Below are 27,858 nucleotides of genomic sequence, written 5' to 3'. Positions count from 1 at the left end.
ACTAATATTACACCCATAGCCTCAGTCTGGTGCGTGACCTATATAGCAGCTCCTGGTGTCATTCCCAGGAGGGTATCGCTACCGTGACAAGGAGAACATCACTGCTCGGAACAAGGTAATACTGTCAGTTCCAGAATATGTTAAACAGAATTTCAACACTTCACTTCCCGTTGAAAGATGTGCTACTTAGTGATATAATCATTATGTTTTGTTCATTTCAGTTCATTACGTTGCTGCAGTGTAAAGCTTAAGATGTACAGATGTAGCACATTTCTTGTAAAGGGGTATTGATGTTCACAGCCTAACACTGGGTATTGCACTGCCGCCGTTTATTAGCGTTAATTGGTAGCCGTTAATGCAGTAGATAATCCGTCAATTTACATTGCACATATTGCGCAGTAATACAATTGATCACAATAACACTTGCACATCACGTAAAAACCCGAGGTAAACAACTCCCGCAGAGAACATACTCAGTTTCCCTTCTTGCCAGTACTAATGGTTGATGGTGGCTTCAAGTATAACGAATAAGAAGCGATTACTCGATGCTGCTGCAATATTACATTTTGATAGGTGTGTGTTAGGTGTGTGGTGTTTCGGTGTGTTGATAACATTGATATCCAGTTTCCAAGTTTATAGTTTTTATTATCGGCGATTTTTATGAAAACCTGAACCTTAGTGTATCTTACTTTCACACTTCGAGATATGCATGTACAATATGGGAAGCTCATCCTACTTGCACCCTTGGATAATTGCATGCACATTAGGGGAAGTGTATAGTACTTTCACCCTCCCTCGTATGCATGTACAATTCGGAACGTTTAACCATTGTGATACTGACTTGGTAGCTCACACACTGAAGATACTGACACAGACTTACTTTAACATGTACATGTACTTCAGGAATAAGAGGGGTTTCAGGTTCAGACGACAGCGAGGTGAGCAGACATATCAGGGTGTTTCCAGCCGGTGGCACATCGTGTTTGTGGCCGTCCTTACACGTGTAGTGGGAATATCACACTGGCTAACAATGCTGCTGTCAACAATAGGACAATAACGTTGGGCTGGACTGTGAGACTGGTGGGCGTGGTTAGAGACAGCCCCACTATGGCAGCTATAATGGCCGTCCTGAATCAGTCTCAATGACAGTATCATAATGGATATCCTCTCGTAGACGCACCACGCATCTCGTAGACGCACCACGCCTCTCATAAAAGCCTCGCTCAGCTGACATTTGTACTATAACGGGCCTGCAGCATGGAGACAGTACGTCCGAAAGCATATTCTTCAATGAAAAATATGTCATGATCGATATTCAGAAGAAAGATCAGCTTTGACAAGTGACTGTCAGAGACAGAACCCACCTCTATACGCTCTATACACGCGAAGTGTTACATGTGGACCAAGTTGTCGTATAGTAATGGTACTGTAGAAATGTACTGCAGGGGGCTGGTGTCAGGGTGTCGTATAGTACTGGTACTGTAGAAATGTACTGCAGAGGGCTGGTGTCAGGATGTCGGTGCCAGGGTGTCGTATAGTACTGGTACTGTAGAAATGTACTGGATGGGCTGGTGCCAAGGTGTCGTATAGAACTGGTACTGTAGAAATGCACTGCAGGGGGCTGGTGTCAGGGTGTCGTATAGTACTGGTACTGTAGAAATGTACTGCAGGGGGCTGGTGCCAAGGTGTCGGATAGTACTGGTACTGTAGAAATGTACTGCAGGGGGCTGGTGTCAGGGTGTCGGATAGTACTGGTACTGTAGAAATGTACTGCAGGGGCTGGTGCGAAGGTGTCGTATAGTACTGGTACTGTAGAAATGTACTGCAGGGGGCTGGTGTCAGGGTGTCGTATAGTACTGGTACTGTAGAAATGTATTGCAGAAATGTACTGCAGGGGCTGGTTTCAGGGTGTCGGATAGTATTGGTACTGTAGAAATATACTGCAGGGGGCTGGTGCCAGGGTGTCGTAGAGTACTGGTACTGTAGAAATGTACTGCAGGGCTGGTGCCAGGGTGTCGGATAGTATTGGTACTGTAGAAATGTACTGCAGGGGCTGGCGCCAAGGTGTCGTATAGTACTGGTACTGTAGAAATGTACTGCAGGGGCTGGTGCCAGGGTGTCGGATAGTATTGGTACTGTAGAAATGTACTGCAGGGGCTGGTGTCAGGGTGTCGGATAGTGTTGGTACTGTAGAAATGTACTGCAGGGGCTCATGCCAGGGTGTCGGATAGTATTGGTACTGTAGAAAAGTCTAGACATTCTTTGTGGCTCTATAGGCTGGCTATTGCCTCTCATCTACGTGGCATGTCACGTTACCTGAAGACCAGCATTGTGTCATGATCATTTTACCCTGCCTAGGCCTGATTTCCAGGTTTAATACAGTTGCTGAAACGTGCATATTTTCACCACTGTCTCTGTTGCTATATCACTGCTGTTTCTACTACCACTTTGTTCAGTACTACAATAGGGATACTTCTGTAGTGATTTGTGAATGTTAGTTAATGATAGAATACAGTTGTTCATGATATGACATTTCGGTGCTGTTAGTTAACGATAGAATACAGTTGTTCATGATATGACATTTCGGTGCTGTTAGTTAACGATAGAATACAGTTGTTCATGATATGACATTTCGGTGCTGTGTGTTCTCTGACGGACTGGTTCCTGGTTATCGTGTTGGTTAAACCCTGGAATCAGCACGGGACCACTGACTGCAGTACTCTGTATAATACAGAAATACCTGTATACAAACAGGGAATAATTGCCAGTTACACAGAGTGCGAGAATCAACAACTAAACATTTCACAAGCCTTAAGTACCTCTGTTTAACGCTATTCAACGGTTCAGAATACACACTTGCAGCAAAGCTATTCCACTGCCTCATTCCGTTTACCGACAACCCTTTTATCGGTTGCGTTTCATTTTCTAAACCACAAAAACGGCTATTTATGGTTGATGATACCTGTGGGTTTATGTAACTATGTATTTGCCGCCTTGCGTCACGTCCTTGACATGCCAGTTATAGCTGTGAACCTGAGAAACACACTGTTATTGGATCAGTGTTGACTTCATGCCATGCTGAACGTTGGTCCAACACTGAAAGGTGATATGGGTGTAAAATGTTTCCCCAGAAGTCAATCATGCTGGTCCAATGTTGGCTAGTGCTGGTATTGGCATACAACCTGCGATACGATACATCACGACATTGCAATTTTAGTCACGACGATATATTGCCAAAGTATTCTGCACTGAAGCTGCGATACGATACGAATCCCGATATAAGGGTCGCGATACGATACGTATCACGATATAAGGGTGGCGATACGCTACACGACGATATAAGGGTGGCGATACGCCACGATATAAGTGTATTACGAATCCCGATATATAGGGTGGCGATGCACGTATCACGATATAAGGGTGGCGATATACGATACGCTACGATCCCGATATAAGGGTGGCGATACGATACGTATCACGATACCGAATCCCGATATAAGGGTCGATACGTATCACGATATAATTCCAACACCAACAATAAAAGACCTTAAGATCAAAATAAAACCATTTTAAAGTATTTCGTCAAATTCCGCCAGCGTTTTTCAATGCTTATTCGGAAACGAGATAATTAAGTTTATACACGGTCTTTGTAAATGTTAATAACATGCCAGCGCTATGTCTGACACAGTTCTTGATGCAAGAATTTCCGAGAAAACGTTTACTTAATATATAAGTATATATACTGAACAGCAAAAGTAACGCAAGTCTGGCTTTTTTCCAGTTTTTTAATAGAAGACAACCAAAATCATGTCTAATCATTTATTCTATAGAAAACACTGTCAATTTAACAGTTGAAAGTGGCTGTTGACATTGATTTGCAATAAGTTCAAATTGATCACAGTCCGTCAAATGGAGATACCCCTGAACGCGAAAAGTGACAGTCTCTTTAGTAGCGCGTACCACCTTGAGCTTGCACACAGGCCGCGCAACGTGGCCTCATTGAGTTCACTAGAGTCTGAAAGACTGCCTGAGGCAACTGGTTCCGCTCAAACACCAATCTGTATTCCAATTGTACAAGTGTGAGTGGCTGTCTACCTGCCCCAATCCACCGTCCAATTTCGTCCCAGAATGTTCAAAGGGAGCCATATCCGGGAAAGAGACGGCTATGGAAAAATGTTAACGTTGTTCTGAGCCAGATGATCCATCAACACCGTTGCTGTGTGAGGGCTGCTGGCGTTGTTGACGTGTCAAAACTGGCGCCACATATGGCCGTCGGCAGTGGATTCCAGCAGCCCGAAGACGACGCCTAATCGTATCACTGGACACTGCTCCACTTGACCTAAGAACTAAGGCTGCTGTTACTGTTTCTGCTTGAGTTCGGTTCTTTAGATGAGTGACCCGGATGAACTGATCCTGCGTATGAGTTGTCACGCGTTGCCATCCGGTACGTGGACGATCAGCAGCAACCCCGGTTTGCTGATGACGTTGAGCAAGTCGTGTAATGTGGTAAGATGACAGCCCAATTTCCTAGCTACAGCGGTTGCAGAGCTACCTCTGTGCAACTTTCCAATGGCCACTCCCCTCTGCTCAGTCGTTAGTCTAGGTATCGTTTGTGTGGCGTGTACACCTCCTAGCGTCAATACTGAACTGTTTTTTGCAACAAACCTTTATAACGAATACCTCAGAGTGAAATGCATGCTTTCCATCCAGAACCGTCGACGCACGTGCTAAAATTATGGTTTTTCTGCACTGTTGGCGTGTTTGTGCCAATGGTTCGTATGGACGTCAAATTGCATGACATCATCTCATCTGGGATCATTACGTCACTTTACCATGAACGTTCCATAAACATTAACGCTTACCTTCATGAAATTTCATTTTTTCGAAACTTGCGTTTCTTTTGCTGTTCAGTATATTTTAATCATCAAACAAAAGTAAGTCTTTCTTTCTTGACAGATATCGCGATTCGGCAATATTCAAAGTAAAACATCGATGTATCGTGGCCCGTTTGAAGTATCGGGGTATACGGCGATGTAAACCTTTGTATCGGCGGCCCATGGATCGATACATCGATGCGTATCGGTGAATCGTCACACCACTAATGTTGGCCGCATTGCATTAGTCCAACCATGTGCCAACATTGTCGCAACACTGTTTTCCACTGTAGTCACAAGGGGTGCATGAACTGTACTGGCTGTGTAGTTGATGGTTGACACATTGTGTAGTTGATGGTTGACACATTGTGTAGTTGATGGTTGACACAGTGTGTAGTTGATGGTTGACACATTGTGTAGTTGATGGTTGACACATTGTGTAGTTGATGGTTGACACATTGTGTAGTTGATGGTTGACACATTGTGTAGTTGATGGTTGACACATGTGTGTAGTTGATGGTTGACACATTGTGTAGTTGATGGTTGACACACTGTGTTGAAGGTTGATGGTTGACACTGTGTAGTTGATGGTTGACACATTGTGTAGTTGATGGTTGACACAGTGTGTAGTTGATGGTTGACAGTGTGTAGTGCTGTTGACTATATGTATGTCAGCGTGATAAGGCCTCATTGAATCCATGTGACACGTGTTTTCAATCATCAGAATAACATAACACATATGGCAGATTCAGTACCACTAAACCAGAAGTCAGATATGTACATCACTGTCCGACGAAATATTCTCCTCACTGGTGTTTGAAAGGACTCAAGCACACACTTCCTGCGCTTGGATCACTCAGAATCTTTCATAAATCTGCACAGTTATATGAAGCTAGGTTCTGTTATATTGTATATGTACTTCTTGCTGTGGGATATTTCTCATATCACAGTAGTGTGCGTTGATATTGGATGATTTATTTCCTGATGATGTAAATAATCATGAAATTATTTATGAAATATTTGTTAGTTGAACATTTGCGAACAAAGATCTTTCCATACATCCAGTGGTGCTTTTAGGGTTTGTTGATCATTCTGCGGATCTGTCGCGAGGCCTCACGTTTAGGTTGACGTCACCACACGACCACGTATACTTCCCATCCAAAGTTTAGACTCGTTTAAAACGCTCACTATATGTTAAGGTTACATCGAGGAGGATTTCTCCACTAAGCAACTGCAAACCTTATGCAGATGAATTCCACGAGGATCATACATCAAATTGCTGCATGTGCAAATATCGTGCATGTGAACATCTGCGTTTTGGTGTAAAGGTTTGTTACGAATTTGCCAATTTTCACTGATTATTATCATTCATTGAACTCACGACAATAATCATTTCAACGTTACGAATTTGTTTTACAATACATCAGTTCATGTGTAAACAGTACCTTTAACTGAATGGAATATTTTGTAAAAATTGTAGTTCAGAACAGTTGCTTGAAGTAAGTGGCTATATTTATACTAGTGAGCCTTAATGGCAAGTATATATCAAGAAAGTGTACAGAGATTCTGGACCGAAAACATGACACATGAGCTACGACGATAACCCAAACTCTGTACACCAGTGGTATCTGTTGGGAATATGATGGTTTGTGAGGAGCGACAGATCTCCCGGCCGTCCAACACGGGGTATCTGTTGGGAATATGACGGTTTTAGAGGAACGACACATCTCCCGGCCGTCCAAAACGAGGCATCTGTTGGGAATATGACGGTTTGTGAGGAACGGCACATCTCCCGGCCGTCCAACACGGGTATCTGTTGTGAATATGATGCTTTGTGAGGAACGACACATCTCCCGGCCGTCCAACACGGGTATCTGTTGGGAATATGATGGTTTGTGAGGAACGACACATCTCCCGGCCGTTGAACACGGGTATCTGTTGGGAATATGATGCTTTGTGAGGAACGACACATCTCCCGGCCGCCGGACACAGGGTATCTTTTGGGAATATGACGGTTTGTGAGGAACGACATATCTCCCGGCCGTCCAAAACGAGGCATCTGTCGGGAATATGACGGTTTGTGAGGAACGGCAGATCTCCCGGCCGTTGAACACGGGTATCTGTTGGGAATATGATGGTTTATGAGCAACGACGCATCTCCCGGCCGTCCAGCACGGGTATCTGTTGGGAATATGACGGTTTGTGAGTAACTGCATATGTAACCCTGTGTTTGACCTCAGATTTCGTAAAGCTGGGTTTCGGCTCATTCGATCGATCACTTTGTCTTGGACCCGACATGCCCTAGGCAGAGTATATCCTCGAAATTTATGGTTTGTTGGTACCCGTTCCATAGTCTGCTAATCACAGACAGTGAAACATTGGATGTACTGGTCACTGCACTCTATCAATTATCAGTGCCAACAGATCCTTGACGATCCTCTCGCTGCTGACATGATAAATGATCAAATAAATGATAAGCAGTGAGGTGTACACGAGGTGTCCATGAATGTAAGGCAAGTTTAAAACTTAGCCCTCTCAGTATCAAAGAACGAGTATTTGAAAAGATCCGGATTCGTGCTATTAGTCGATTGTTCGGTATTGGTGTCAAAATCAAAATTCCGACTGATCCTGTATAGGTCACCCACGTCAACAAAGAATGAGGCTTGCAGCATGCCGGTTATCAGGAAACTCATTTAATCTGCCCTGGCTTAGTTATGACTGTTGGGAATGTGAAGTGTGAACAGCACACAAAGGTTGTGCATGGTTTGTTTGATTTAAATACTCCTTTGCAAGAACGCAATGTTACCTGGGATTTAGTCGAGTGTATACGAAATCTGAAAGGAAGGGATGACTCTCAGAGGAGAAACTCACAAACTTACAGATGTCTCATTGTTGCTCAGAGTTCAGAATCTGCATCTTATGGTACATATATCTTAAGTACATATACACATTTTGGAACAAAGTTTAAAACACTGGAACGAAAACAGTCACGTTACGGATGAAAGGTTGTTAATTCTTATGGGATTCACAGATGCAGCAGCCTGTAGAGATCAAACATGAAACATTATCTCGAAGACACCGGTAACATTAGGAATGATGTATTGGCCCTGTTTATATCCACCCAAAACCCAAACAAAAAAAGTAAGTGAAGATACATTTCCCAGAGACCGTTGAAGGACGCAGGTGTTGAAATGGATATATTTACACCACATAGTGTGACAGCAGGTACTTCAAGCTCAGTAATCAACAACACGGTTTCCATTTAATCCTGATAACCACACTGTTTGGACGGTGCCAAATTTCAGTCAGTTGTGTCCAGTTTGTTTCAAAGCAACAAGCCTACCAGCTAACGATCGATAATATTTTATAACGTAACCGAATTGAGAGGTATTATGCTTTGAGATCGGAAGAAAATACACCTCAGACAAGGTAGACAGCAATAATTGTGTTTCATTTTTAAAACAGCCAAGGCGACCGTTGCTGTACCCAGTGTGTTCTGTGGAAAGATTTATGGGGTAGTGCTCTTCCCTTGGTAGAGTGTTGTGGAGAGAATAATCGGGCAGTGGTCTACCCTGTGTCTTGTGTTGTAGAGAGACCTATAGAGCTGTGCTCTACCCTGTGTCTTGTGTTGTAGAGAGACCTATGGAGCTGTGCTCTTACCCTGTGTCTTGTGTTGTAGAGAGACTTATGGAGTAGTGCTCTTCCCTGTGTCTTGTGTTGTAGAGAGACCTATGGAGCTGTGCTCTACCCTGTGTCTTGTGTTGTAGAGAGACTTATGGAGTTGTGCTCTTCCCTGTGTCTTGTGTTGTGGAGAGACTTATGGAGTAGTGCTCTACCCTGTGTCTTGTGTTGAAGAGACTTATGCAGTTGTGCCCTACCCTGTGTCTTGTGTTGTAGAGAGACTTATGGAGTTGTGCTTTACCCTGTGTCTTGTGTTGTAGAGAGATTTATGGAGTTGTGCTCTTCCCTGTGTCTTGTGTTGTGGAGAGACTTATGGAGTTGTGCTCTTCCCTGTGTCTTGTGTTGTAGAGAGACTTATGAGGTAGTGCTCTACCCTGTGTCTTGTGTTGTGGAGAGACTGATGAGGTAGTGCTCTTCCCTGTGTCTTGTGTTGTGGAGAGACTTATGTAGTAGTGCTCTTCCCTGTGTCTTGTGTTGTGGAGAGATTTATGGAGTAGTGCTCTACCCTGTGTCTTGTGTTGTGGAGAGACTTATGGAGTAGTGCTCTTCCCTGTGTCTTGTGTTGAGGAGAGCCTTATGGAGTTGTGCTCTACCCTGTGTCTTGTGTTGTAGAGAGACTTATGGAGTAGTGCTCTACCCTGTGTCTTGTGTTGTGGAGAGACTTATGGGGTAGTGCTCTTCCCTGTGTCTTGTGTTGAGGAGAGACTTATGTAGTTGTGCTCTTACCCTGTGTCTTGTGTTGTAGAGAGATTTATGGAGTAGTGCTCTTCCCTGTGTGTCTTGTGTTGTAGAGAGAGACTTATGGAGTAGTGCTCTACCCTGTGTCTTGTGTTGAGGAGAGAGACTTATGGGCAGTGCTCTACCCTGTGTCTTGTGTTGTGGAGAGATTTATGGAGTAGTGCTCTACCCTGTGTCTTGTGTTGTAGAGAGACTTATGGAGTAGTGCTCTTCCCTGTGTCTTGTGTTGTGGAGAGACTTATGGAGTAGTGCTCTACCCTGTGTCTTGTGTTGTAGAGAGACTTATGGAGCTGTGCTCTACCCTGTGTCTTGTGTTGTAGAGAGACTTATGGAGTTAGTGCTCTTCCCTGTGTCTTGTGTTGTAGGAGAGACTTATGGAGTAGTGCTCTTTCCTGTGTCTTGTGTTGAGGAGAGACTTATGCAGTTGTGCCCTACCCTGTGTCTTGTGTTGTAGAGAGACTTATGGAGTTGTGCTCTACCCTGTGTCTTGTGTTGTGGAGAGACTTATGGAGTTGTGCTCTTCCCTGTGTCTTGTGTTGTGTAGAGACTTATGGAGTTGTGCTCTTCCCTGTGTCTTGTGTTGTAGAGAGACTTATGAGGTAGTGCTCTACCCTGTGTCTTGTGTTGTGGAGAGACTTATGAGGTAGTGCTCTTCCCTGTGTCTTGTGTTGTGGAGAGACTTATGTAGTAGTGCTCTTCCCTGTGTCTTGTGTTGTAGAGAGATTTATGGAGTAGTGCTCTACCCTGTGTCTTGTGTTGTAGAGAGACTTATGGAGTAGTGCTCTTACCTGTGTCTTGTGTTGAGGAGAGACTTATGGAGTTGTGCTGTACCCTGTGTCTTGTGTTGTAGAGAGACTTATGGAGTAGTGCTCTACCCTGTGTCTTGTGTTGTGGAGAGACTGATGAGGTAGTGCTCTTCCCTGTGTCTTGTGTTGTGGAGAGACTTATGTAGTAGTGCTCTTCCCTGTGTCTTGTGTTGTAGAGAGACTTATGGAGTAGTGCTCTACCCTGTGTCTTGTGTTGTAGAGAGACTTATGGAGTAGTGCTCTACCCTGTGTCTTGTGTTGAGGAGAGACTTATGGGGCAGTGCTCTACCCTGTGTCTTGTGTTGTGGAGAGATTTATGGAGTTGTGCTCTACCCTGTGTCTTGTGTTGTAGAGAGACTTATGGGGCAGTGCTCTACCCTGTGTCTTGTGTTGTGGAGAGACTTATGGAGTAGTGCTCTTACCTGTGTCTTGTGTTGAAGAGACTTATGCAGTTGTGCCCTACCCTGTGTCTTGTGTTGTAGAGAGACTTATGGAGTTGTGCTCTTCCCTGTGTCTTGTGTTGTGGAGAGACTTATGGAGTTGTGCTCTACCCTGTGTCTTGTGTTGTAGAGAGATTTATGGAGTAGTGCTCTACCCTGTGTCTTGTGTTGTAGAGAGACTTATGGAGTAGTGCTCTTACCTGTGTCTTGTGTTGTGGAGAGACTTATGGAGTTGTGCTGTACCCTGTGTCTTGTGTTGTAGAGAGACTTATGGAGTAGTGCTCTACCCTGTGTCTTGTGTTGTGGAGAGACTGATGAGGTAGTGCTCTACCCCTGTGTCTTGTGTTGTGGAGAGACTTATGTAGTAGTGCTCTTCCCTGTGTCTTGTGTTGTAGAGAGATTTATGGAGTAGTGCTCTCACCCTGTGTGTCTTGTGTTGTAGAGAGACTTATGGAGTAGTGCTCTTACCTGTGTCTTGTGTTGAGGAGAGACTTATGGAGTTGTGCTCTACCCTGTGTCTTGTGTTGTAGAGGGACTTATGGAGTAGTGCTCTTCCCTGTGTCTTGTGTTGTGGAGAGACTTATGGAGTTGTGCTCTTCCCTGTGTCTTGTGTTGTAGAGAGACTTATGAGGTAGTGCTCTACCCTGTGTCTTGTGTTGTGGAGAGACTGATGAGGTAGTGCTCTTCCCTGTGTCTTGTGTTGTGGAGAGACTTATGTAGTAGTGCTCTTCCCTGTGTCTTGTGTTGTAGAGAGATTTATGGAGTAGTGCTCTACCCTGTGTCTTGTGTTGTAGAGAGACTTATGGAGTAGTGCTCTTACCTGTGTCTTGTGTTGAGGAGAGACTTATGGAGTTGTGCTGTACCCTGTGTCTTGTGTTGTAGAGAGACTTATGGAGTAGTGCTCTACCCTGTGTCTTGTGTTGTGGAGAGACTGATGAGGTAGTGCTCTTCCCTGTGTCTTGTGTTGTGGAGAGACTTATGTAGTAGTGCTCTTCCCTGTGTCTTGTGTTGTAGAGAGATTAATGGAGTAGTGCTCTACCCTGTGTCTTGTGTTGTAGAGAGACTTATGGAGTAGTGCTCTTACCTGTGTCTTGTGTTGAGGAGAGACTTATGGAGTTGTGCTGTACCCTGTGTCTTGTGTTGTAGAGAGACTTATGGAGTAGTGCTCTTCCCTGTGTCTTGTGTTGTGGAGAGATTTATGGAGTTGTGCTCTTCTCTGTGTCTTGTGTTGTAGAGAGACTTATGAGGTAGTGCTCTACCCCGTGTCTTGTGTTGTGGAGAGACTTATGAGGTAGTGCTCTTCCCTGTGTCTTGTGTTGTGGAGAGATTTATGGAGTAGTGCTCTACCCTGTGTCTTGTGTTGCAGAGACTTATGGAGTAGTGCTCTACCCCGTGTCTTGTGTTGTGGAGAGACTTATGGAGTTGTGCTCTACCCTGTGTCTTGTGTTGTAGAGTGACTTATGGAGTAGTGCTCTTCCCTGTGTCTTGTGTTGTAGAGAGACTTATGGAGTTGTGCTCTACCCTGTGTCTTGTGTTGTAGAGACTTATGGAGTTGTGCTCTACCCTGTGTCTTGTGTTGTAGAGAGACTTATGGAGTTGTGCTCTACCCTGTGTCTTGTGTTGTAGAGAGACTTATGGAGTTGTGCTCTACCCTGTGTCTTGTGTTGTAGAGAGACTTATGGAGCTGTGATCTTCCCTGTGTCTTTTGTTGAGGAGAGACTTATGGAGTTGTGCTCTACCCTGTGTCTTGTGTTGTGGAGAGATTTATGGAGTAGTGCTCTTCCCCGTGTCTTGTGTTGTAGAGAGACATATGGAGTTGTGCTCAACCCTGTGTCTTGTGTTGTAGGGAGATTTATGGAGTAGTGCTCTTCCCCGTGTCTTGTGTTGTGGAGAGATTTATGCAGTTGTGCTCTACCCTGTGTCTTGTGTTTTGGAGAGACTTATGGAGTAGTACTCTACCCTGTGTCTTGTGTTGGGGAGAGACTTATGGAGTTGTGCTCTTCCCTGTGTCTTGTGTTGTGGAGACACTTATGGAGTTGTGCTCTACCCTGTGTCTTGTGTTGTAGAGAGACTAATGGAGTTGTGCTCTTCCCTGTGTCTTGTGTTGTAGAGAGACTTATGCAGTTGTGCTCTACCTTGTGTCTTGTGTTGTAGAGAGAATTATGGAGCTGTGCTCTTCCCTGTGTCTTGTGTTGTAGAGGCACTTATGGGGCAGTGCTCCACCCTGTGTCTTGTGTTGTGTAGAGACTTATGGAGTAGTGCTCTACTCTATGTCCAGCGTTGTGTACAGACATGAGGTAGTGCTGGCTCTTGGTATTGAAAACGCTGGTATAGCCCCACTCTTACAGAGTTCGTATATAACATGTTCTGGCTGGAAGTGAAATAAAACCCTGAACATGGACGTGAGGACTGGTGTAGCATTGGTCAATTTCAGATTGACTTGTATTCCCAATTTGTCCATAACATAAGGCATCCATGTTATTCACAACTCTTGGAAAGATTGTCGTTATGTTGTTTTCATTAAATGCCCTTTCCTTGTCCATCAGTATCCGTTGTTGCCAGGTACTGCCCCTCACTGTCCATCAGTATCCGTTGTTGCCAGGTACTGCCCCTCACTGTCCATCAGTATCCGTTGTTGCCAGTTACTGCCCCTCACTGTCCATCAGTATCCGTTGTTGCCAGGTACTGCCCCTCACTGTCCATCAGTATCCGTTGTTGCCAGTTACTGCCCCTCACTGTTCATCAGGTTGTTGTCTTGGAGACTTGAGAAACGAAATGGCTTCAGAATGTTGAATACATATATTGTCAGTCCTAAAAAATACATTGCTAAATGGGTTTTTATTAAAAACTTTAAGGCTCAAAGTTTTAGCTAAGAAAATATCTGATTTTGCAGCTGTAAATAATAAATATTATCCCGTTGGCCTTGTTCTCAGCGATTGTCCGTTATGTCCATTGTCTGCCCATCGTTGCACTTCGTTGGCCCTCAGGCAATTAGAGGCTGCCTTGTGTTGTCTATCGGACAATTTTCCACTCTTAACATTTTCCTAACTGTTTCAGTTCAAGTATCATGACTGAACTCCACAAGAAATACTGCAAGAGCATCGGTAGATGGCGCTGTGTGGCTATAGCCTTGTTTCTCATAGCTCTGGCATTAGTCGTGGCTCTTATTGCCGTCTCCATGATGAAGGAACGCCAGGCTGCGGATGATTGTGGAGAAAGTTTTGGGAAGCCCGATATTGACACATCTGAGGCAGAGGAACCTGGGCTGTATGATGACCTTACCGTGAAGGAGCTGAAAGCCATCCAGGACTACCTGTACAGCCTGAAGACGCAGTTAAACCTCAAGAAGCCCGATAAAGCTGCAGTCAACGTCAGCTATATATATGTGTCAGATCTTCACCCACCACTGAAATCAGAAGCACTGGCCTACTTAAGTGGGTCCGGACCTAAACCAGAAAGGAAAGCTCGAATTGTGATCTTTAGAGGAGACGCTGTTCCGCCAGTGTCAGAAGAATATATTGTTGGTCCTCTCCCTAACCCCAACAGTTGCAAGTTGTTGACGGTTCCTGGCCGCTTGAATCCGGTTCCATATGCTTTCCGACCTATAGGATACGTGGAGTATGGAGCATTCTACACGAACCTGTTCCGAGAGGTAGACAAAAAGATTGGTTTTATTTTGAAGGAGAGTTATGGTGCCACATTTACAGACTGTGGAGACAGATGCCTCAATTTTTACCCAACACCTGTGGGTTCTGGTATTAGCAAATCGAGAGTGAGGAAGATGTGGTTATCAACAAGTCACTTCGTTGAGTATTACGACCTTAACCCTGTTGATCTACTGATGCTTGCAAATGTCCACTCCCAAGATCCTGCAAACTTCTATATTGAAAAACTAGTATATGCTGATCAGGAGTATTCCAGTCTGGATGACCTCGCCACCCAGTACAGAGCTGGTTCAATCCCAAAATCCAAGATACCATTCCCCGAAAACGTCAAGGAATTGAAATCTTCCTTACACAGAAGAGGTGAGCCTGTCCCAAAGAAGCCACAGAGACCTCCCCGAATGTACGAACCTGACGGTAAGCGATACAGTGTGCACCATCGCCACGTGGAATACATGCAGTGGGCCTTCAACTTCAGAATGTCCACTTTAAGTGGTCCACAAATTTACGACATCCGCTTCAACAATGAGAGGATTGCATATGAAGTTGGCCTACAAGAGATAGCTGTCTTTTATGCGTCCAATAACTCTGCTACACGGAGTGCTGATTTCATCGATAGTGGTGCTCTCATTGGCACCCACTCCCAATCTCTGGTTCCTGGTGCGGACTGTCCAGAGACGAGTACATTCTTCAACTATTCCTATTTGGGTGAAACTTCCGAGGAGCCAGTTGTTCTTCAGAGAGCTTTCTGTCTGTTTGAACTGAACCAAGGAATTCCTCTTCGTCGCCATCTTTCATACAGCCAGGTTGAGGGTGGCTTCTATTCCGGAATGGAGGACAATGTCTTAATTCTTAGAAGTATCTTGACCGTTGTAAACTATGATTATGTGATGGACTTTATATTCCACCAAAGCGGAGCTATGGAGGTTCGAGTTCTATCGACTGGGTATATATTCGGCTCTTTCTATACCCCCAAAGAAGATCCATATGGCTTCCAACTGAAGCAAAATACCTTTGGTAGTATTCATCACCATCTGTTCCTCTTCAAAGCAGACGTTGACATTCATGGACAGACCAACAGATACGAAACTCTTGACATATCACGTGACGTTTCCCCCAACTCACAAACGACAGACGACCCTAACTCCAAGTACTACCAAATCAAGTATGAGCGTTCTCTCAAGAGGGCAGAGATGGATGCAGCCTTCAAGTTCAACTTTGAGAAGCCAAAATATCACGTGTTCCACAACAACGACAATCCCACCAAATTCGGGGCAATCAAGTCTTACAGGTACGAGCTTTGGTAATGTGTATTAGTAGTTTCACCCTGCACTTGTTATCCCTCGGAGTGCTTTGTGTTTTGTTTGATACATGTTTTTTCTGAAACCATAAGTGTCACTGTTGGTATCACGTGTGTAACAATACACTTCTGAAGTGAGCAGTGTTCAGACATCTGAAGGTCAAGGACTTATTGTGTGAAGATGTAATGTATTGGGCATGCGTTTTACAAAATAGAAAAATGATATCAATCAACCAGAAAATCATACAGCCTTAGGGAAAAATAATTAACTTGCATTACTATGTTCAGTTATATTTGCACAAGAGAGTGTAATCCCAAATATAAAATATGTTATATATTTGCACACTTCATTAAATTTGACTGGAGCAAGTTACGCACGGATAGGAGTGGCCATTCATGGGCTTTCAATGACTATGTGTACGGATTCTGTCCTGTGGGATTCCTGCTACACGTACGTCAGTTGTGCATTTCTCTGTGGCATACGTTGACGCTGACGTACACGTCTATCAAGTTCATTTCACAGATGCTTTCTCGGGTTCAGATGCGGAGTGGAATATCATTCCAAGACACTGACGCGGGAATTATTCAGGAAGTCAACAGCTGTGGGTGGTATGGCATTGTCTAGTTTAAACAGCTCACTTTGCCAGTTGATAATCGGAAGGAGGTGAAGTGGACAAAATTGGTCAATGTACCGATTTTTGTGGTTCCCCCCGAACCCGATAGTTTAAATATGCAACAACTTTACATATGATAATTAGGGTAATGAGTCATCCATATATTTGTTAGGTGGGTATTCATGTTTTCTTCTGTATTCTCCCAGAATCCACGTGAACGGAATGTCCAAGGTGCTAATCCCCGAGGACATTGGTAATGAGCCAGCTATTAACTGGGCGAGGAACCAGATGACTGTTACCAAGTTCAAGGACGACGAAAGAGATGCCAGCTCCGTCTATGGAATGTTCGATACCATGGAACCCACAGTCAACTTTACGTCGTTTTATGCTGACAACGAAGACATTGTTGACGAGGTAATGATTGGGAAATCTTACCATTACTACAAGGTGATTTCCATAGAAATATAATCATGGCTTAACAGGGCGACAGCAGCAGTAAGTAACATACATTTGAATCATTTTAAACATGCCAAAGCCAGAGAATACCAGTTTCGATATCCCACCAAACTGACTCCATGACATGTATGTATGGATCTCCTTAAATCATCAATGCTGACATTAGGTTTTCGTTAAGAAAGGGAAGCATGTCTAACTGTTGGTGCACTTTCCAGGATGTGTCCCAATTATATGTCTCTAGATCTGTTCTTGATTCCACAACAGGTAAAGACACAGGGTGGAATTTGGCATTCCCAGCTAAGTATTTCCAGATAGGTATCCCATTTGAAAGTTCATCATCCGCACGTGACGTCAAATATTGCATTATCACATATATTTCCAGAAACTCTTCTGAAAATATCTCTCTTCCGAGACTTCTCGAGCGATCAAATCTGTCTTATTTGTAAACAATATAAACTCTAATATCCTCATACTGCCGCCAAAATCTTGAATCATTTAGTAGGGCTCACACGTACCTAAACACTTGCCGTCACATAATCTTCATTAAACGTCAAAAGTCATACATTGTTGTACATTATACATTATCTTTACGGACGGTTACGAAGAATGGTTACGGAAATGTAACTATGCCACAAGAAATTCCGATTTTTAAATTTAAAATGTCCTGGGCCCAGTTTCATAAAGCTATCGTACGAATGCCATACCTCCTATACTGTAACATAGACTTATGACAGTTGTAGCACTACGGCTGCCGTACCTCCTACACTGTAACATAGACTTACGGCAGTTGTAGCACTACGACTGTCATACCTCCTATACTGTAACATAGACTTATGACAGTTGTAGCACTACGAATGCCATACATCCTATACTGTAACATAGACTTACGGCAGTTGTAGCACTATGGCTGTCATACCTCCTATACCGTAACATAGACTGATGACAGTTGTAGCACTACGACTGCAGTACCTCCTATACTGTAACATAGACTTATGACAGTTGTAGCACTACTACTGTCATACCTCCTATACCGTAACATAGACTTATGACAGTTGTAGCACTACGGCTGTCATACCTCCTATACTGTAACATAGACTGATGACAGTTGTAGCACTACGGCTGTCATACCTCCTATACTGTAACATAAACTGATGACAGTTGTAGCACTACGACTGTCTTACCTCCTATACTGTAACACAGACTTACGGCAGTTGTAGCACTACTGCTGTCATACCTCCTATACTGTAACATAGACTTATGACAGTTGTAGCACTACGACTGTCATACCTCCTATACTGTAACATAGACTTATGGCAGTTGTAGCACTACGACTGTCATACCTCCTATACTGTAACATAGACTGATGACAGTTGTAGCACTACTGCTGTCATACCTCCTATACTGTAACATAGACTTATGACAGTTGTAGCACTACGACTGTCATACCTCCCTATACTGGAACATAGACTTACTTGATGTAACAGACTTACGGCAGTTGTAGCACTACTGCTGTCATACCTCCTATACCGTAACATAGACTGATGACAGTTGTAGCACAACAGCTGTCATACCGCCTATACTGTAACATACACTTATGACAGTTGTAGCACTACTACTGTCATACCTCCTATACTGTAACACAGACTTACGGCAGTTGTAGCACTACTGCTGTCATACCTCCTATACCGTAACATAGACTGATGACAGTTGTAGCACTACGACTGCCGTACCTCCTATACTGTAACATAGACTTACGGCAGTTGTAGCACTACGACTGTCATACCTCCTATACTGTAACATAGACTTATGACAGTTGTAGCACTACTGCTGTCATACCTCCTATACTGTAACATAGACTTACGGCAGTTGTAGCACTACGACTGTCATACCTCCTATACCGTAACATAGACTGATGACAGTTGTAGCACTGCGACTGCCGTACCTCCTATACTGTAACATAGACTTATGACAGTTGTAGCACTACTGCTGTCTTACCTCCTATACTGTAACACAGACTTACGGCAGTTGTAGCACTACGGCTGTCATACCTCCTATACTGTAACATAGACTTATGACAGTTGTAGCACTACAGCTGTCATACCTCCTATACTGTAACACAGACTTATGGCAGTTGTAGCACTACGACTGTCATACCTCCCATACTGTAACACAGACTTATGACAGTTGTAGCACTACTGCTGTCATACCTCCTATACTGTAACACAGACTTATGACAGTTGTAGCACTACTGCTGTCATACCTCCTATACTGTAACATAGACTGATGACAGTTGTAGCACTACGACTGCCGTACCTCCTATACTGTAACACAGACTTATGACAGTTGTAGCACTACGACTGTCATACCCCTATACTGTAACACAGACTTATGACAGTTGTAGCACTTTATGACAGTTACGACTACGACTGTCGTACCTCCTATACTGTAACACAGACTTATGACAGTTGTAGCACTACGACTGTCATACCTCCTATACTGTAACACAGACTTATGACAGTTGTAGCACTACTGCTGTCATACCCCTATACTGTAACACAGACTTATGACAGTTGTAGCACTACGACTGCCGTCATACCCCTATACTGTAACACAGACTTATGACAGTTGTAGCACTACGACTGCCGTACCCCTATACTGTAACACAGACTTATGACAGTTGTAGCACTACTGCTGTCATACCTCCTATACTGTAACACAGACTTATGACAGTTGTAGCACTACTACTGCTGTCATACCTCCTATACGGTTGTAACATAGACTATACTGTAACACAGACTTATGACAGTTGTAGCACTACGACTGCCATACCCCCTATACTGTAACACAGACTTATGACAGTTGTAGCACTACGACTGTCCATACCTCCTATACTGTAACACAGACTTACGGCAGTTGTAGCACTACTGCTGTCTTACCTCCTATACTGTAACACAGACTTACGGCAGTTGTAGCACTACGACTGTCATACCCCCTATACTGTAACACAGACTTACGGCAGTTGTAGCACTACTGCTGCCGTACCCCTATACTGTAACACAGACTTACGGCGGTTGTGCACTAGCACTATACTGTAACACAGTTGTAGCACTACTACTGTCATACTGTAACATAGACTTATGACCCTATACTGTAACATAGACTTATGACGGTTGTAGCACTACTACTGTCATACCCCCTATACTGTAACATAGACTTTATGACAGTTGTAGCACTACGACTGTCATAACACAGACTTATGACGGTTGTAGCACTATACTGTGTAACACACTGACTTATGACAGTTGTAGCACTACGACTGTCATACCCCTATACTGTAACATAGACTTATGACAGTTGTAGCACTACTACTGTCTTACCTCCTATACCCTAACATAGACTTATGACAGTTGTAGCACTACGACTGTCATACCCCCTATACTGTAACACAGACTTACGGCAGTTGTAGCACTACTGCTGTCTTACCTCCTATACTGTAACACAGACTTACGGCAGTTGTAGCACTACGGCTGTCATACCCCCTATACTGTAACACAGACTTATGACAGTTGTAGCACTACTACTGTCTGTCTGTTACCTCCTATACTGTAACACAGACTTATGACAGTTGTAGCACTACGACTGTCATACCCCCTATACTGTAACACAGACTTACGGCAGTTGTAGCACTACGACTGTCATACCCCCTATACTGTAACACAGACTTATGACAGTTGTAGCACTACTGCTGTCGTACCCCTATACTGTAACACAGACTTATGACAGTTGTAGCACTACTGCTGTCTTACCTCCTATACTGTAACATAGACTTACGGCAGTTGTAGCACTACAACTGTCATACCCCCTATACTGTAACACAGACTTATGACAGTTGTAGCACTACAGCTGTCGTACCTCCTATACTGTAACACAGACTTACGGCAGTTGTAGCACTACGACTGTCATACCCCTATACTGTAACACAGACTTACGGCAGTTGTAGCACTACGGCTGTCATACCCCCTATACTGTAACACAGACTTATGACAGTTGTAGCACTACGGCTGTCTTACCCCCTATACTGTAACACAGACTTACGGCAGTTGTAGCACTACGACTGTCATACCTCCTATACTGTAACACAGACTTATGACAGTTGTAGCACTACGGCTGTCTTACCCCCTATACTGTAACATCAGACTTACGGCAGTTGTAGCACTACGACTGTCGTACCTCCTATACTGTAACACAGACTTATGACAGTTGTAGCACTACGGCTGTCATACCCCTATACTGTAACATAGACTTATGACAGTTGTAGCACTACGCTGTCATACCCCTGTACTGTACAGACTTATGGCAGTTGTAGCATACTGTACCCCTATACTGTAACACAGGCTTATGACAGACTTATGACAGTTGTATGACAGTTGTAGCACTACGGCTGTCATACCCCCATATTCTGTAACATAGACTTACGGCAGTTGTAGCACTACGACTGTCGTACCTCCTATACTGTAACACAGACTTAGCGCATTCGTAGCGCTACGACAGCTTTGTGAAACGGGGCCCTGAACACACACTTGTCAGATATGTAATGTCGACTATTGGGTCATGTGTACTGGGTTGACTGGTTGAATAGGTTTGACACTGTTCAATGTTTAACTGGGTATCAATGCGGAAGAGCTGAAACTCACCCAGCTACATCTGTGACACGCGCCCAGCTACCTCTTTGACGCTCGCCCAGCTACCTCTTTGACGCTTGCCCAGTTACCTCTGTGACGCTCGCCCAGCTACCTCTGTGACGCTCGCCCAGCTACCTCTGTGACACTCGTCCAGCTACCTCTGTGACGCTCTCCTAGCTACCTCTGTGACACTCGTCCAGCTACCTCTGTGACACTCATCCAGCTACCGCTGTGACGCTCTCCTAGCTACCTCTTTGAAACTCGCCCAGCTACCTCTGTGACGCTCGCCCAGCTACCTCTGTGACACTCGCCCAGCTACCTCTTTGAAACTCGCCCAGTTACCTCTGTGACGCTCTCCCAGCTACCTCTGTGACGCTCTCCCAGCTACCTCTGTGACACTCGCCCAGCTACCTCTGTGACACTCGCCCAGCTACCTCTGTGACACGCACCCAGCTACCTCTTTGAAACTCGCCCAGTTACCTCTGTGACGCTCGCCCAGTTACCTCTGTGACGCTCTCCCAGCTACCTCTGTGACACTCGCCCAGCTACCTCTGTGACACGCACCCAGCTACCTCTTTGAAACTCGCCCAGTTACCTCTGTGACGCTCTCCCAGCTACCCCTGTGACACTCATCCAGCTACCTCTGTGACACGCACCCAGCTACCTCTTTGAAACTCGCCCAGTTACCTCTGTGACGCTCGCCAAGTTACTTCTGTGACGCTCTCCCAGCTACCTCTGTGACACTCATCCAGCTACCTCTGTGACACGCACCCAGCTACCTCTTTGAAACTCGCCCAGTTACCTCTGTGACGCTCGCCCAGCTACCTCTGTGACACTCTCCCAGCTACCTCTGTGACACTCGCCCAGCTACCTCTGTGACACTCGCCCAGCTACCTCTGTGACATTCGCCCAGCTACCTCCGTGACACACGAGCATGATCCAGGTGCCTTTGCACCCGTAGCTCTTTCACAAGGGAAGGGAAAGAGTCAATCTGGAGACAATGTACTGGAGAAGTCACATCCACATGTCTCTATACAGCTGTTAAGTAGGTCATGGACATAGCAGTCAGCTGCAACGGTGACCAAGGGAGTGTTCCCCAATTTCCATATGGAGAAGTGTTTGAATCCGTTTTTCAAACTGTTCGCCAACGCAGCAATAGTGACCGCCATATATATGTTGCCCTTACTCGACCATATGTATTGCAGTTTGTTTTTATACACGTAGTTAGAAACTGGACTCAAGGCATGTATCAGGGAATACACACACGGTTCTTCTTCAGTTTAATGGTTCGGGTGTAGGTCGTTCTTATTTGACACCTCGTTAAATTATACTCATCAGCCTTAATTGTAGGCACCATATGAATTCAAGGGCAATGTTCCAGTTGTAGGCGGTCACACCCTAGGATACAGGAAGCACATGTTTGTTTGTTTGTCAATGTTTGTATGCCCAACGCAACGCGGGGCTGTAAATAATCGAGTTTGGACAAGACCATCCAGAAAATGACAGCATGTGATGCGATGATAAAGGCGAACGTAACCACTGGCGGTACACACACACAAAGTCCACTCAACCGTTGGATCTCATTACAGTACACAGGACACTCAGTGATCAGCGTTATCGACATGAAGTACTGGATACCGCCGTCGTGCCATTTTCTGATAACCATCCCCAACCAGTCGTTCTACAAAGCTGGACCTCACCGTTCTCGAGCCGTCACGGCCCATTTAAAGGACAACACAATAGAAACGTTACCATGGCCCGCAAGGAGCACCGATATGAAGCCCGTTGAATAACTTCGAATAATACTGGACGTCATGTTGAAGCTAGAGAGCCTCGAACAGTACTGGACGTCATGTTGAAGCTAGAGAGCCTTCGAACAGTACTGGACGTCATGTTGAAGCTAGAGAGCCTCGAACAGTACTGGACGTCATGTTGAAGCTAGAGAGCCTCGAACAGTACTGGACGTCATGTTGAAGCTAGAGAGCCTCGAACAGTACTGGACGTCATGTTGAAGCTAGAGAGCCTTCGAACAGTACTGGACGTCATGTTGAAGCTAGAGAGCCTCGAACAGTACTGGACGTCATGTTGAAGCTAGAGAGCCTCGAACAGTACTGGACGTCATGTTGAAGCTAGAGAGCCTCGAACAGTACTGGACGTCATGTTGAAGCTAGAGAGCCTCGAACAGTACTGGACGTCATGTTGAAGCTAGAGAGCCTCGAACAGTACTGGACGACATGTTCAAGCTAGAGAGCCTCCTATTCCACATCTTCAGGAATTGACGCAGACATTCCGCAAGGAAAGGAGGAGGATTCCTGTGAACTTGTGACTTGAAAAATCAGCATGAGGAAGATATCAGTGAGAGGTTGGTCGCCAGTGATGGTTGAAACAGTCACAACAGTCGTTATTCAGAACTGTGTGTGACAATCAGATTGGTGGAGAAGTCATGGTGAAAATGCTCTCGTTTTTTGTTTCGATGATGACGCTTTTGTGTATTCCTCTCAAGTAAAGTGTTTCTAACTTTCAATTGCAGTTTTGTTTTTGTTGTAATCAGTGTCAATTATGTTACAGTTACCTTTTTAATAAGCGGAATTTGATTTACAAAGCATATACAAAAATATGTCCTGTTTTCGTATTTTTTTTATAAACTTTTTATTCATCCCATGGCATATACAGACATTGAATATGAACATAATACACATGAATGTATATTCCAATAGTAATATACTGAGTCAAAAAAGAAACTTCACATTCTTTCTTCAGGGCACTATAAAAGAACAAGAGATGGTAAGATGGTTAAATTGTTATTATTTCATTGCTGAGATCTGTGTGATGTACTCGATACACTGACAGTGCCATAATCAGTTCCATTAGGCTACACCGCCGTTCCAAAACATGGGTATACAGAATGTCAAGTCACAAGAATATAAATGCGAAATTTCTCAGTCCAATATCGTGTATGGACGCCCCGCGCATTCACCACTGCCAAACACCGTCTCCTCATCGACTGCCTGATGCTTGTGAACACGTGGTTGGGGATTCTGCGCCATTGCTCTTGCAAGGCAGCGCCAAGTTCCTGCAAATTCTGAGGTTGGTTCCTAAGACCACGAAGCCTTCTCCCAAGTGCATCCCAAACGTGCTCTATTGGATTAAGGTCAGGGGACCTCGATGGCCAGTCCATGACGTTGATTCCGTTGATTCCGTTGAGCGTTTTGAAGGAAATTTAGTGTCAACATCGCGGTATGCGTCCGAGCATTATCATGCTGGAACTGTAGACCTGGGCCATGAGCCGCCATGAAAGGAACGAGTTCAGGGGTAAGCAGCAGGTTTCCACGGATGACCAGAAGTCGGGAACGGTTGTTCCCACAGAAAGCACCCCACACCATGCAACTTCCGCCTGTCGACTTCCTGTACACAACATTGGGCATAACGTTCACCACGTCGTCTCCAGACTCTATGCCTGCCGTCCGCGAATCTGAGGGTAAACCTGGATTCATCGCTAAAGACGACTCGATTCCAGTCTCTCTGGGTCCATCGGAGGTGACATTGGGCCCACAGCAGACGTTGACGTTGATGAAACGGCGTCAATATTGGCCCACGATATGGACGTCGAGAATGGAGATTGGCAGCCCGCAACCGATTTCGAATGGTCTGTGAGGACAGTCGACCTCTAAACATTTCAGACCTGGTTCGTGTAGCCGGCAGAAATCTGTCACGTAGGTGACGTAGGACGATTTGACGATCTTCTGCTCGTGACGTCACACGTGGACGACCCGACCTTGGGCGATCAGAAGTGGTGCCAGTTTGTTGTAGACGACCTCGCAAGTCATACACAGTACGACGGCTGCATCCCATTGCTCTTGCGACTTCAATAACTGATCTTCCCGCTTGCAACATGCCAACGGCACGTTCACGTTGCACATTTGACAATCGTGGCATTTCAAGTACCGTTAGAAATGTGGTTTAAAAGTGTTTTTTTCAATTCTTGAGGCCAATGCAAACACGTGCATATGAAGAAAACTTCGATGTGAAGATCACGTGATCGACTGCACGTGCAAAACCTGATTTGGCACTAACGTCATTTGCACGACGAATGGATGGGTTTGAGTGGGTTTTGCTAACGTTTTTCTAGAGTCGAAAGATAGGGATCCCATTTCGGATACATCGATGTATCATCAGAGAAAAAATATTAATTATTTTTCAAATTACATTTTGTGCAGTTTCTTTTTTGACTCAGTATGGTATAATATTCGTCAAGAAAGTGCACTAAAGCATCCTATCTGTAGAAATAGAAAACGGTTAAAGGCTTGTCATTTACATGTACCTAGGGTGAATATGATACACATGAGTATCTTGGTACTAGTTCCTCATCTTCAGATAGCGATAATACTAAGGTGTGTCAAATATATGCACCAAAGCGTCCACTTTCTGTAAACGCAGAAAACTGTTAAAAGTCTGACATATATGTACAAATATGTTTTCGTATTTATCACAAACAACAAGAGGGTGGTACTTGATTCATACTCATGTGCATCATTTATTAATGCAACTGTTCTATTCTGGACTTGATATGAAAGGAGACATCACTTTATGTGTACAAACGGTTTGTCCTCCTATAAATGGAAACTCTGCGTAGCTTGTCAAAACCAAACTGCACCCATGTTTCTTTCAGGACCTGGTGGCCTGGATCAGCATGGGCATCCATCACATCCCCCACACTGAGGACATGCCCATTACCCCCACCCCCGGGGCCCACCTCAGCTTTGCACTGCTTCCTTACAACTACTTCGAGGAGTGCCCGTCCTCCCAGTCACGTGACTCCATCAGGGTGGAGTATAAAGACAGCCACCACCCCGAGAAGGGCGCCCGGGTGGTGAGATACGGTAATGCGGAGAAGCCACGCTGCATCCCTAAAACTCCAGACTATGACGCCATGGTGGAGCGGAATCCGTCGTGCGCAATTGAGGTGTAGGATGATAAATGTTCATCAGATGTTTCCATCTAGAGAACAACAACATTAGATTTTTACTGTAAAGGATTTTGCTTCTTAGTTTATCCATGTCTGTCCACATATCTAACGTGTGTGAGCGATTTACTACGGAGCGTTAGTTTCATGAGGGAAATGATGAAGTCTATCAGCACAGGTTTGGTGCAGACAAACCAAGAATCATAATCAGGGAGAATCTAGGATTCGAACCACGATAAACGGATCCTGCCTCGTCTAAAGAAGACAAGTCACGCCGCCACTGTCGTAGGCTGCTTTGTACAATCGATACAACAACGCCAGACTGTTATGGTAAGTGACTGACAGACAGACGTACTGTTGAAAATAATTTTTGATATGTATATGACTATTTTCTCCTATCGTATGCTTCCTTCGTTTCCATTATTGCATGTTTGAAACTATACTTTTACTGACAAGAACTCCATCAGTGCTGTTCACATGTTGATCATATACATTATGGATATCAATTTTGTTGTCAATAGACTATATTAGTTGTTCACTGGTCTCGAGGGGGACATGGGCTGATGTACCCTCGATGTTAGTTTATGTTCCCTGAAACATCGAGGGTACATCAACCCATGGGCCCCGAGGGACCGGTGAACAACGTATTTATCTTACCGAACACCTCAATGGTAATTTTGAACTGTTTCAAGCACGGGTATTAGATCATAGTATGGACTACCAGGCGACAGGAAAAACAAATTTAGAGTTACCTCCCTTCCATCGGTAATTTCCGCACATCATACGTGATTCAATGTTATTCGAGATAAAGAATTACTATGAAGTACCAAATGAGTTCGGCATTCCCAGCGGGGTACATAGAAACTGTTATTCGCTTGTAAGCGGGGTACATTGAAAATAATAGCAGAGCGCTCAACCAATCAGAAAACGACATTTATGTGCGAGGCAAGATAAATCAGATTCCTTATACGGTCTCTCGTGTATGAGAAGGATGTATTATCCGGAAATAAACTCCACTTTCCATACTTTATGTTCCCCCTTTCTCAGTTTATTTTCAAGTGTGAAATTACAGTCTATTTACAGACAAGCCGAATACGTTACACATCTAAAAGTACAATAACACTAAACCCTGATATGTACTGTTCTGCCAGAGAAGTGATTGAGTGAGTGAGTGTCAGGGGTTTAATGATATCACGCCATGCTGAATAAGATGTATGGGATGCTGAGCAGGAGACGGATGCCAGAGAGGAGTTTGACCACCTATTTATCATGACCAAACACACCAGGCTGCACTTCAGGCATTACGTAGATAGAAGCAGGTAGTTGTGGTAGGATGATTCAACAGTTCCGTTAAAAATCTATCACCTCTTTTCATCGCACTGATTAGCAGCCTCCTATAGTACAATATTAGTACCTCATTTCAAAACTACGTGGTACCTAATTTGATTGCCCAATCTGTCCCCGCCCTCCGGTGTAGCAGGGTTACAACATGTGTCGATAACACAGGAACTTGACACGAACCCCAGCACTCACACACGCAGTGTGTAGAAGCACGTCTCTACCTGCTCATGAATACACCAGGTACCTTATATATAGCTTATCGACGAGGATACTGTTTGGTGACAGACAACAACAAAAAGTG

General features: G+C 44.4%; 1 protein-coding gene across 1 annotated transcript; it reads left to right on the top strand.

Annotated features, from left to right (window-relative positions):
* The first annotated feature begins 9 nt into the window (after nt 1–9).
* Nucleotides 10–27,244, top strand: LOC124289009 (putative amine oxidase [copper-containing]). The gene is made up of 4 exons (XM_046725607.1): nt 10–115; nt 13,597–15,492; nt 16,322–16,529; nt 25,923–27,244. Exons 2-4 carry the CDS (start codon nt 13,607–13,609, stop codon nt 26,220–26,222), a joined length of 2,394 nt encoding a protein of 797 aa, XP_046581563.1. The 5' UTR covers nt 10–115; nt 13,597–13,606; the 3' UTR covers nt 26,223–27,244.
* The last annotated feature ends 614 nt before the right edge of the window (nt 27,245–27,858 follow it).

This window comes from Haliotis rubra, unplaced genomic scaffold (assembly GCF_003918875.1).
Source record: "Haliotis rubra isolate DU_JTF1 unplaced genomic scaffold, ASM391887v1 Scf43, whole genome shotgun sequence".
Taxonomy (NCBI): Eukaryota; Metazoa; Mollusca; class Gastropoda; order Lepetellida; family Haliotidae; genus Haliotis; species Haliotis rubra.
The sequence above is the reverse complement of the archived record's forward strand: the minus strand, read 5'-3'. Positions and strand labels throughout refer to the sequence as shown.

What these genes read in the sequence shown, in the direction of transcription:
- LOC124289009 (XM_046725607.1), top strand. Translation starts at nt 13,607, where the DNA reads ATGACTGAACTCCACAAGAAATACTGCAAGAGCATCGGTAGATGGCGC. An exon ending in GGGGCAATCAAGTCTTACAG is followed by an intron (nt 15,493 to 16,321) that starts GTACGAGCTTTG and finishes GTATTCTCCCAG; the next exon opens with AATCCACGTGAACGGAATGT. An exon ending in ACGAAGACATTGTTGACGAG is followed by an intron (nt 16,530 to 25,922) that starts GTAATGATTGGG and finishes TGTTTCTTTCAG; the next exon opens with GACCTGGTGGCCTGGATCAG.